Source organism: Phragmites australis, chromosome 23 (genome assembly GCF_958298935.1).
Source record: "Phragmites australis chromosome 23, lpPhrAust1.1, whole genome shotgun sequence".
NCBI lineage: Eukaryota > Viridiplantae > Streptophyta > Magnoliopsida > Poales > Poaceae > Phragmites > Phragmites australis.
Window position 1 is genome coordinate 17179384 of NC_084943.1, and position 11861 is coordinate 17191244.

The 11861-nt window shown below is 43.9% G+C and overlaps 3 protein-coding genes across 4 annotated transcripts; 2 read left to right on the plus strand and 1 right to left on the minus strand.

The window, feature by feature from the left end:
* The first annotated feature begins 338 nt into the window (after nt 1-338).
* Nucleotides 339-1449, plus strand: LOC133906017 (uncharacterized mitochondrial protein AtMg00810-like). Its single transcript, XM_062347821.1, has one exon. The coding sequence runs from the start codon at nt 439-441 to the stop codon at nt 1447-1449; it is 1011 nt and encodes a 336-aa protein (XP_062203805.1). The 5' UTR covers nt 339-438.
* A 1051-nt stretch (nt 1450-2500) lies between these two features.
* On the plus strand, nt 2501-7012 carry LOC133905761 (DNA repair protein RAD51 homolog B). Of its 2 annotated transcripts, XR_009907684.1 has the most exons (10): nt 2501-2698; nt 3629-3773; nt 3877-3987; nt 4102-4193; nt 4416-4510; nt 4588-4701; nt 5513-5642; nt 5874-5995; nt 6084-6346; nt 6721-7012. XR_009907684.1 is itself a non-coding variant. In XM_062347523.1 (9 exons), the coding sequence occupies exons 1-9, from the start codon at nt 2609-2611 to the stop codon at nt 6205-6207; spliced, it is 1023 nt and encodes a 340-aa protein (XP_062203507.1). In that variant the 5' UTR covers nt 2501-2608; the 3' UTR covers nt 6208-6607. The 2 variants fall into 2 exon arrangements, 1 of the variants encoding a protein (XP_062203507.1); XM_062347523.1 differs by lacking the exon at nt 6721-7012 and having other exon boundaries at nt 6084-6607.
* Nucleotides 7013-7861: 849 nt separating this feature from the next.
* LOC133906524 (uncharacterized) lies at nt 7862-11128 on the minus strand. The gene is made up of 5 exons (XM_062348449.1): nt 10636-11128; nt 9802-9954; nt 9582-9723; nt 8669-8910; nt 7862-8306 (listed from the first exon to the last, which is right to left on the minus strand). Exons 1-5 carry the CDS (start codon nt 10996-10998, stop codon nt 8100-8102), a joined length of 1107 nt encoding a protein of 368 aa, XP_062204433.1. The 5' UTR covers nt 10999-11128; the 3' UTR covers nt 7862-8099.
* Between the last annotated feature and the right edge of the window lie 733 nt (nt 11129-11861).

Genomic DNA, 11861 nt, shown 5'->3' on the forward strand with positions numbered 1-11861 from the left:
GGCATCGACTACGACGAAACTTTCAACCCTGTCGTCAAGCCGGCTACCATCCGCCTCGTCCTCAGCATCGCCACCGGCAAGTCTTGGCCCATTCATCAACTCGACGTCAAGAACGCCTTCCTCCACGGCAACCTTGACGAGACGGTTTACTGTCAACAACCGTCCGGCTTCGTCGACCCTCACCACCCCGAGTACGTCTGCTACCTCCACAAGTCTCTCTACGGCCTCAAATAGGCGCCTCGCGCATGGTACCACCGCTTCGCCACCTACATCCGCTCCATCGGCTTCACCCCGTCCGTCTCCGACACGTCGCTGTTCGTCTACCGTAGCTGGGCCGATGTTGCCTATCTTCTACTCTACGTCGATGACATCATCTTGACGGCTTCCTCGACGGGTCTCCTTCGTCGACTCTCGGTGCACCTCCATGCTGAGTTCGCCATGACCGACCTCGGCGACCTCCACCACTTCCTCGGCATCTCCGTCAAGCGCACCGCGGCCGGCCTCCACCTCTCCCAACGGCAGTACGCCGTCGATCTTCTGCAACGGGCTGGCATGGCCGAATGCCATCCCACGGCCACTCCTGTCGACACCAAGTCCAAGCTCTCCGCCACCGACGGCATCCCTCTCCACGATACCGAGGCGACCGAGTACCGCAGCCTCGCCGGGGTGCTGCAGTATCTCACTCTCACCAGGCCGGACCTCGCTTACGCGGTCCAGCAGGTGTGCCTCCATATGCACGCTCCTAGGGATGTTCACATGGCGCTGATCAAGCGCATTCTCCGCTACGTCAAGAGCTCGCTGGACCACGGCTTGTTCATTCAGGCCTCTTCCTCATCTTCACTCACGGCTTACACCGACGCCGACTGGGCCGGCTGCCCCGACTCCCGACGCTCTACATCCGGCTACTGCGTCTACTTCGGCGACAACTTGGTGTCCTGGTCCTCCAAACGCCAGGCCACAGTCTCCCGCTCCAGCGCCGAGGCAGAATACAGAGCTATCGCCCACGCCGTTGCCGAGACTTGTTGGCTCCGCCAACTCCTTGGGGAACTCCACACTCCCCTCTCCTCCGCCACGGTGGTCTTCTGTGACAACGTCAGCGCCGTCTACTTGTCCGCCAATCCCGTGCAACACAAGCGCACGAAGCACATCGAGATCGACATCCACTTCATTCGTGAAAAGGTAGCCCTCGGACAGGTTCGCGTCCTTCACGTTCCGTCCTCGCACCAGTTCGCCGACATTATGACGAAGGGGTTACCAATTCAGCTCTTCGAGGATTTTTGGTCCAGTCTCTGCGTGCGTGAACTTCCCGCTGTGACTGCGGGGGGTGTCAAAGATAGCACATCCATTCTATTTTTGGCATTGTATCCTCTATATTTGGTCAATGGGGATTGTATAGTAAGCCCCTCAATCACCTTCCATTGCTTGTACTCTTTCCCGGTTATTCACTAACTGGATCTATTTAATTGAGATTAGCCCGCACCTTTTGTGCGTGAGCTGAGCCATCTCTCTTCTCTCGATACTCTTGCACACACAAATGATGAGCGAAGGAAGAGGCTGTTTGGTGGACTATGAATCTAACATCTCAGTCGTGGGACAATTGAGCTACTTGAGAATTGTAAGCTTGCTCTGATGATTTGGACCACCTACAATCTTGCTTGCTTTTTAGGATTAGTCTGTTATTACGGGTAGTTTCTACAAATAATCGGATTAGTTAATACTACTTGTATGCAGTTTGTTCCTTTTCTTTATTTGGCTGGAGAAAATTGTGGATCTTGTATGCTACGTGAGAAAATTGGGTGACACGTATTTAAATTACATCACCTAATCAGTGTGGCGTGCTGCTGCCAAGCCCATTCCTGGCTCCCGTTAAAATAGCTGTGATGGAAAAATGAGTTACAATGTGTGACATTTCGTTATTGGTTCTTGCATCAAGTGTACAATAGATAATCGGAAGATCATTTCCAAACATGTGATAAAGAATTTTGAATATGTAAAATTCCTTTTTTTCCTTTGGACCTTATAAAAATTCCTAAGCATGCTTTGTTATCTTAGTAAAGTTCTTTTAATATTGCATCACTCACGATCTAAAGTGAATGCTTCGTCCTCTCATGGCATAAACATGCTTTCGTGAACACCCCCGCTTGGAGTGCTCTTTCCTGTGAAATATCCCTTATATTGTCACCTTTATCCTTCCTTTTCTCAAGCGAACCTGTTAAGACGTCGATCTATCTTGGATCGAGAGGGGTTTTGCATAGGTTAGGGTTTGGAGGGTGTCACCACTCTCTTTCCTTGCAATCCAAGATTGCGGTGGTACAAATTTGTGAATGAGCATTCATAGTATGATAAATGTGACTTGTTATAGTTTTGTTCCTGTGCTAATTAAGTTGACAGTGATACATACTATATCATAAAAAATATTCAGTTCTTGTTGCAACGCACCAGTAGGTAACTATAGTTGTAAAAAATAACAAAAAGCTCCAATCTTTCGGAGGAAGGAAGGCGCCCCTCGGGAGAAGAAGGCAAATAAATTTTGGCGCCTTGAAGCCCTCTTTGAACCCAAAACCAAACCAACCCACCTCCGTCCCCGCCAGGCGCTGCGAGTGGGCCCATGTCGTCGAGGGCGGCGCACCAGAAGGCGGCAGCGGCGCCAGAGGAAGAGGCGGCGGAGTACGGGCCCTTCCCCATCGAGCAGCTCCAGGTCCGGTTCCCTCCGTTCCTCCATCTCCCCCGCTCCCAGTTCTTGGCCCGCTCCCGTCCCCGCGTGTGGCGCCAAGAGCGGCCGTTTCTTGGATGGTTGGTTCCGTCGTTTCTTGGTTGATGTGTTCTTGGCCGTGAAACCCTAAGTTCTTGGTGCTTTTGTCCTCACCGAGATGGCGTGAATTCGAGGGTTTTATCGATGTTGTGGTCCCAATTTTGGGTGCACTGAAGCGGGTTTCTCCCAATTTCGCGGTTCCTTTTCGTGGGGAATCCTTGGCTCCCTCCAATCCCCAAGTTCTTGATTATTTTCTGCTCACAAATTTCACAAATGCTTAGCGAATGATTAAGATCCCCAATTCGAGTTCTTAGTTTCTTTTTCGCGGATTCAGAGTCGAAATGTAGTGTGTGCTTCTGCTGGTTCACCGCAGATATATCATTGAGTAATCATGTGTCAGTTCTTTTGAATCTGAAATGCTGCAGATACTGTTTCCCTTGTATGAATTGAATGCACAAATGAGGCACCTGTACTATTTGAACTGTTATGATCTGTTGACAACTAAATGTTATGCATTGCAGATGCACATAGGTATGTGTTCTGAAAATCTGCTTTCCATGTTTTAATTGTTTAGCATTATATTTCCGTATGTATTAAGTCGCAGATGCACAGCAACCAAAGCTACAATATCTGCTTTCCTCCTACCAAAGACTTCTTTAGCTATATTAGCCTACTAGCTGTGGGAAATTCTAGTGTTATACTGCTACTGCCAAGAGAAAAGTGACATTGTAACAGTGGGGTTCACTACCTTTGTTTGCAGAATGCCTTGAGTGGGCTGTTGAACTGGATGTAATCTGTTATCTCAATATGAATGGGGGGATCTTCTTGTTAGGAAGAAAAAAAGACATGTTCATCTGAATTAAATTTTCTGTTCAGGCATCTGGAATAGCTGCACTCGATGTAAAAAAGCTCAAAGATGCTGGTCTTTGCACAGTGGAATCTGTAGCTTACTCTCCAAGGAAAGATCTTTTGCAAATAAAAGGGATTAGTGAAGCCAAAGTTGACAAGATAATTGAAGCAGGCAAGTAATTGTGTGCTTCCATTATTGAGCGCATTGTTGTATTTCTTTTCGTAAAAGCATAATGTCTGTGTGTAAATCATAAATGTTCACAAACATCTGGCAGCTTCCAAGTTGGTTCCACTGGGATTTACTAGCGCTAACCAACTTCATGCGCAGAGGCTTGAGATCATCCAAGTTACAACTGGATCAAGAGAGCTTGATCAAATTTTGGAGGGTATTGTATTGCTGTCTATTGTTATTTTCTAAATGCCTTAAAGGCTTAAAGCCATAGTTGTGGTATGGCATAAATAATTATATACAGTGTATTTATGTTTTTAATCTTTAACAGGAGGGATAGAAACAGGGTCTATCACAGAGATTTATGGTGAATTTCGCTCTGGGAAGACTCAGTTGTGCCACACTCTCTGTGTCACATGCCAGGTATTGCATTGAAAGGTCAATTTTAAAATACCACATTACCACAACCTTAATACACGCATAATTTCCAGAATGACATGCTCAAATAATCTCTTCATTTGCGTACTGAAAGAATGCCTACATTTTCCCTACTTTTGGATTTATAGAAAATATCTCAGCCCATTGTTCTCTCATTTCTTTTGTAATTGATTTCAAGCTTGAGAAATGAGGTAGTGATTTATGCAGCTCCCATTGGACCAAGGTGGTGGCGAAGGAAAGGCTCTGTATATAGACGCAGAGGGCACATTCAGGCCGCAAAGACTCCTCCAGATAGCAGACAGGTGATGTGGCAATTGAAATTATTATTAATTTCACTAGTGTTTATTTGAACTGTTAAACAATATTATTTTGTATTTAGGTTTGGCTTGATTGGTGCTGATGTACTGGAAAATGTGGCTTACGCCAGAGCATATAACACTGATCATCAATCAAGACTTTTGCTGGAAGCAGCTTCCATGATGGTGGAGACCAGGCAGGCTCATCCATTTATATTTAGAACCCTTCATCTGAATATATATGAAGTAACACTGAGAAACTGATAATTGCTAAAAACATAGTACCTGATTTTTAAGTAAGTATGTTGTCCCACTTACCTCCTTTTATTCAGCTTGGTGTTTGGGAGGTGTGGTAATAATTTGGTAGGAATAATGTTCAAAATGATTACTGGTTACTTAGTTTGCTATTAATAATCATCTATGAACACAACTTAGATAATTAAGAAATTTCAGTTATGGTCCCAGTGGGGCACAAGGATACTAGTTGGGATTCACGAACCACATTGCCTTCAGGAGTCGGCGTATTGGGGTCTGGCCATCCACGTTATCTTCACGTGAATTGGGTCATCTGTTGCTATTAATTTAGTAGGGTATCAAATGGTGTTTTCCTTACTAAAAGCGACATTCATGACCAAGATACAAATATACAACATAGGCACATTAGTTATGCATTGGAGTATTGGTCAAAGCCTGTGTACTATTCCAAGTTGTATCTTGCAGAGCAAATTTGTTATATTTGCTTTAAATAGGAGGATTGTAGTGGAGTAGCCTAGTGAGAATGTATTTTTGTAGGATAATGCTAGTGTAGCAAGTAACAAGGCATGTATCGGTTTCTACCTCCTGTCATGAAGTCGCTTGGCTTAGATCCTCTTTTGCTTACACCTTAGTTTTTTCTCAATTTCAAATGCTCGAGCTCCACTTTGCCTTTTACCTCAAATAAATGCTCATAATATTGGGTTATAATTTTTCCATCCCTGGTGTTTCTGAATTGGAACTCTACTTCTGCAGGTTTGCTCTTATGGTTGTGGATAGTGCTACAGCCCTATACAGAACTGATTTCTCTGGTCGAGGGGAGCTATCAGCAAGACAGATGCACCTGGCTAAGTTTCTTAGGAGCCTTCAGAAGTTAGCAGATGAGGTAATCAGGTTATTTCCTTTGATCACTGATGAATCATGAAATATAAATTATTTTGATTTTTTTACATTTGATCTTACAAACATCATTGCAACCAAATTACAGAACCACTATTGATGCTGCTACTTTATCTTGCTGCTTGCTACTTGATTAGTCGACTAAGTGTAGCAGCAACATATTGGTCTCATGCATATTTGGTATACTCACTATTTTTCTTATTTTGGCTGGCTCTAGTTTGGAGTGGCAGTGGTTATCACTAACCAAGTGGTGGCTCAAGTGGATGGTGCTGCAATGTTTGCTGGGCCACAGATCAAACCCATCGGAGGGAACATCATGGCTCATGCTTCCACAACTAGGTGCTGTGTATCGAGTAACCTGACATCTCTCTACTGCTGTTTCTTTTCAATTCCTCATTGTCTGAAATGTGTTGATGATATGTATCAGGCTTTTTGTTCGCAAGGGAAGAGGGGAGGAGCGGATCTGTAAAGTAGTAAGCTCTCCCTGTCTGGCTGAAGCTGAAGCAAGGTTTCAGATTTCAGCTGAAGGTGTCACTGATGTTAAGGACTGAAAACTTCTCGGCATCTGCAGTCCACAGCATGCCTGGCCCAGAAAGGCCAATGCTCTTATGCATCTCCGGTCTGCTGTTTGCATTCTCACCACCAGAGATGCTTGAATCGATGCTGGTCCCTTGTACAACCACAATGGCAGTATGCACTTACCCTACATGGAAATGAGCATCTGTAGTACATCCTGTTGTTTCAGATATGCATATCTAAGATTTCGTGGACTACCATTGTCAACCTAGTGTAGCCAGATGATAATGATGTACAGCCAATCAGCCACAATTTGGCAACTTTCGCAGCATGCTGCATTCATCCCTGTTCTTCATTTACAATTTACTTCTTATCCTGATGTCAACGAATCGATTTCATTTGGCTATCAGCATTTCCAGCATACATACAAGTACATTGAACAGTGGAATGGATACTTATTACTCTATCAAGATATGTTTTCATTTAAGCTTTTCTTAGTGTTTTAACTTTCCATGATTTTAACAGAGTATTTTTCTCTCTTTTTTTAGACCAAGAGCAAATTTTGCATTCCATCTTACATAGACTAAAGAAAAGGCCATCAAAACTGCTACCCAGCTCTTGGATTTGAGCTAAGACTGGCGTTATCAAGTGCACCAGCTGCTGGGAATCAGTTCCGAACACCACATTCCACTAGTTCCAATCTTCAACCAGGCAAACGCCATCTCCAAGAGCTTGGCCATCTGCTATCAAAGAATTGGGAGCAACAGCCGGATACCATTTCCATGAAGCCACCAATCCTGTCATTTTGGGCAACCGTCGCAGAGTCGGCGTAGAGCGCACTCGCAGAGTCTGGCGTAGACCGCATGGATGAGATTGATATTCAGAGTTCTAGCCGGAGAAGGGATCCAAAGGTAATCATCCTGCTGTCCATTACCTTTTTTTATCAGAAATCTGCACAGGAGGTTCCATGCTGTATCACGAGCCCACAATGCTGTCATTCTTGTGTCGATGAGTCTCTCCACGCCTTCTACCATTTCGAGAGGACCACAGCGACCACATGGTAACATAGCTACAACATCTGGAGAGGACAGACTATCATCGAGAATGTCCTTGGCACAAGTACCTGGATCCAGGTTGCACTAAGCAATGTTGCATATAAGTAGGGATGCTACAATGTAAAAGCCACTTTAGGAAAATAATCAGAATACGCAAGGTCAGTTTGAACTCATTCAAATCCATGGCAGGTGTCAAATCAGACAACCAAAATACCCCCAGAAAGTTGCTAACTACATAAAGATGCTCCGACAAAACTGTTAACTTCTCTCGCATAGCTGTTCTGAGAATTCTTCCAAACAGCCGTCGTATGCTAAAAAAAGACAGGAAAACCCCTGGATTCAACAAGCAGTAAATTACATCTCATCTGAAACAACAGACAATGTATCGATCATAGATACAATTGGATGAGCTCATCGCTCACAACAGATGGTGTCAGAACACCAAGGTCGGTCAGTAGAAGCGTGAGATAACCACAGCGACCACATGGTAACATAGCTACAACATCTGGAGAGGACAGACTATCATCGAGAATGTCCTTGGCACAAGTACCTGGATCCAGGTTGCACTAAGCAATGTTGCATATAAGTAGGGATGCTACAATGTAAAAGCCACTTTAGGAAAATAATCAGAATACGCAAGGTCAGTTTGAACTCATTCAAATCCATGGCAGGTGTCAAATCAGACAACCAAAATACCCCCAGAAAGTTGCTAACTACATAAAGATGCTCCGACAAAACTGTTAACTTCTCTCGCATAGCTGTTCTGAGAATTCTTCCAAACAGCCGTCGTATGCTAAAAAAAAGACAGGAAAATCCCTGGATTCAACAAGCAGTAAATTACATCTCATCTGAAACAACAGACAATGTATCGATCATAGATACAATTGGATGAGCTCATCGCTCACAACAGATGGTGTCAAAACACCAAGGTCGGTCAGTAGAAGCGTGAGATATTGGGGAGGAGTGTAGTCTCTTGCTGACGTCTCAACTTCCACACCAGCAGGTACTGGGACTCCAAAATCTATTGGTCGGTGAGCTGGTGTCATGTCCTTTTGGTCCAAGGGGTATAGACGAGCAAACTACAAAAAGTAACAAAACCATATCCGACATCATCAAAGACTGATTGCATGCAGCAACATCATGATACAATGCCAATCAAAATACAGCATGGTATATATATACTTGTCTGCATTCTTGAACTGATCGCTTATGTCGTCATCAATTAGAATGTTTCAACACAATATGTAACAGGCTAACAACTGAAGTTAATCCCTACTGCTATAAAACATCCTCTAACAGATTCCATTTCTTGTATTCTGCAAGACATTTTGCATCTCACTACCAATTTAATTATTTTCCATAAGTAATGAGGGAAGAGCTTGCAGATCAACAACATGAGCAAAGTACTATTATTAAGGTGTACTATCATAGAACACAGTACCTTGTAACTTTCAGCAGCCACGTAAATAGGTTTGTTCATACTATGAGCCACAAGAGCTATCTGATAAGTGCCCATCATATTGATTATTCCTCCACTCTCAACAACCCCATCAGCACCAACAAATACCATGTCAACTTCATCCATGGAATAAGCAACAGCTGAATCAATTAGCACCTTAACAGGGATGCCTAATGCTGCAAGTTCATTTGACATTCGTAAACCAGTTCTGTCTGGCCTGCCCTCTGCATTTGAATAAAACAACAAGCAGACAATAGAAATTACTTACAAATGTGCTTAACAGGGATGCATGGCTGCTCCATATTGATCCCAGAAACATGAACACCATTAGACCAGATCATAAAAGTAAGAGTGAATTGCACAAAACACTAGGTTTTGGGCCATATTGTCACATTGCACCAGGTTTTAGTAATTCAAAACTGATTATGGATGACATAGGTATTGCTTAATAGTTGCAATATAAAGGACTCTTCCTCTCCCCTCGTATATGAACTCTGTGTGGTGCATAAGTGTAATCCCTTATTCAAGTGGCATGGGACTCATATAAAGTCCTGAAGCAACACACCAGCATCTGCCTAGTGCCTAGCAAAACAAGGGCTACTGCAATTTGTCATAAATTGCAGAGCGCTATGCCGCTATGCATCATGATGAATGCATTTCATGCAACAAAAAAGTGCTCCATCTAATGATCAGAATAAGCCTAAAAAATACAGAAGGAATTTGAGTTTGAACCCATTATGATGCACATTCATGCATGAATATACTATTTCCCATCACCACCACAATAGATTATAACACATTATAGTGCACTTCCGTGCAATGCATATATTGTTCACCATCATCAAGTTATTTGTGTAGGAAAAGGTTATCACATCTTGCAACTAGATCATTTTACCTGTGCATAGTACCCTGAAGAGCTTGCGATTAGATGCAGCAAGCTTTAGAACTTCCAATACCACTCTGGAATACCCATGTACCAGAATAGTACATCCATCTGAAATGAAATCCTGGCTGAGCATTGCAATTGTCTTACGAGCCTACATAAACATCATCCCACAGCACTAGTAAAAGGCATAACTTCTCGTACATAAACAAGATCATAAACTCTGGATAACCTTTAAGGATATCTCTCCAAACTTTTCTCCTCGCTCAATCAGGTGTGATTTTGCTGCATCAAACTTCTCATGTTCCAGATGTGAGGTTCTTGTTACAAACCTCATGAACAAATCACAAGCAGCAGACAGAGAAATGGAAGTTGCATCCCATGACTGAAATACAGAGAATTTCTAGTCTTAATTCCCATTGTTAAAAAAACATGAAAGCTGCAATAAAGAAATGTGGAACAACCAGGAGCAGCACAAGATATGCCATCGACATGGATCAATCAAACTCCAAGCATTATGACAAAATATGTTGCTATAAGAAATTAACAAAGGAAGCCAATGCAAAAAATAAGTGGCATCATTGTGAAGGCATGTATGTGCAGGCAACTCAAACTGGAAACCAGTAAGATTCTTGATTTGTATTTACCCACTCTGGGGTTCAGCTAACCACAAGTACCAAGACGATAATACAAAAGGGCAAAGTAGATGGAGCACGAGGGCCTTTTCGTATTATAATGATCATATATACCAAATATTTTGCTGTTCCGGACTAATATTCAATTGTACAAAGCAAGGTCAGTGGAATCATTCAGAGCATGGTAATTAAGGTGAGATTATGCCCCTAAAACACTAGGGCCAAAACAGCTAATTAAGGACCGAACCACTTGCAAACAGAATTTCGATTTACTGTCTTGCTTAAGGTGACAACACTAAATAGTTCCACAACGGATAAGCTACCTGCACCGAGAAGGCAAGAACCGCTAAGGAGAATCATAAGCTGATCACAATAGACACTAGCACAGCAAGTGGGAATCATGGAGCAGGTGAATCGGCTGGGTTGTGGACCTTGAGCTTATCGGAGGCCTTCTTGAGCTCGATCTCGAGCTCCATCATGGTGGTGGCCCTGCTGGAGCGGATGACAGCGGCGAGCGCCATGATGGCGGCCACCGCCTCCGCGGCCTCGGGCTTGCGGCGCCAGAAGTTGAACTCCTCGATCACGCCGCCACTCCCGGGGGAGGGGAGAGGAGCAGCCGCGTCCGCCGCCCCGGCGGCTGCATCGGCATCGGGGGAGGAGGCGGCGGCGGCGGCGGCGTGGGCGAGCCAGTCGCTGGAGACGACAGCATGGTGCTCGGCGCGCGTCTGGTAGTAGGCGGAGATGGGCGCCGGTTCGGGGTTAGGGTTAGGGTTTTGGGCGGCGTCGAGCTCCATGGGGGGCGAAAGGAGATGTCAGAGGAAAGCGGGGAGAGTGGAGACGAACGGAGCTGTGACTCCGCGAGTAATAATAAGAGAGGAATGATCTCAGTCGTCTGTTGCACTGAAGAGAGCATGGTGCCGAGGTGCATATACCGACACGTCCCCGTATGTGTTAGTATTCTTGCGGTCTGTTGATCCCGCAAGGTTGGATGACTTCGGGTTTCGGTGGATTTTGGGAAGCATGCTAGAATTCGAGTGCTCCGCGTGGTAAGTCGTCTTGCTCTAAACCCTAACTTCAAATTTCTTTCTTTTTATTTGTTGTTGCAGTAGGCTTAATCCTGAAATAGCATTTAGAATAAGATTTTGAGTGGTGGGTAAGAGAGGGTGTTATAGACAAGCTACGTGATAACTTAGCAAGCAGAATTATTTAAGATCCTAGCTAAAAGCCTGTTTAGTTTTGTATAGATAGGTCATTTGGTGGAAGATCAACAACTAGATCTTCTCATTTTGTTCATAAAAGGTATAATACTTATTGGTTGTTTCTTTATGTGAAGATAGATGAGAAGGTATGTTTTCAAGCTGGATGATGGAATATTAGGAATGAGTAATTCTTGTTTGCATGATGTGCCTTTGCCTTTAACTTGAACTCCTCTTGCCAGTGTTGATGCTTATATTGAGATAGAGGGATCTGTCGATGCTGATGCTTCTTTTGAGATAGAGGGATCTGCCAATCTTATTGCTGATATTAAGTTAGAGGGAACTGTCAATATTTTTGTTGACATAGTTGTTGAATTTGTAACTGTTGAAGAATCAGATACTAAAGAGGAGATAATTCCTATTATAAATTGTAATCTACTTGTACTTGAACCTATAGCCAC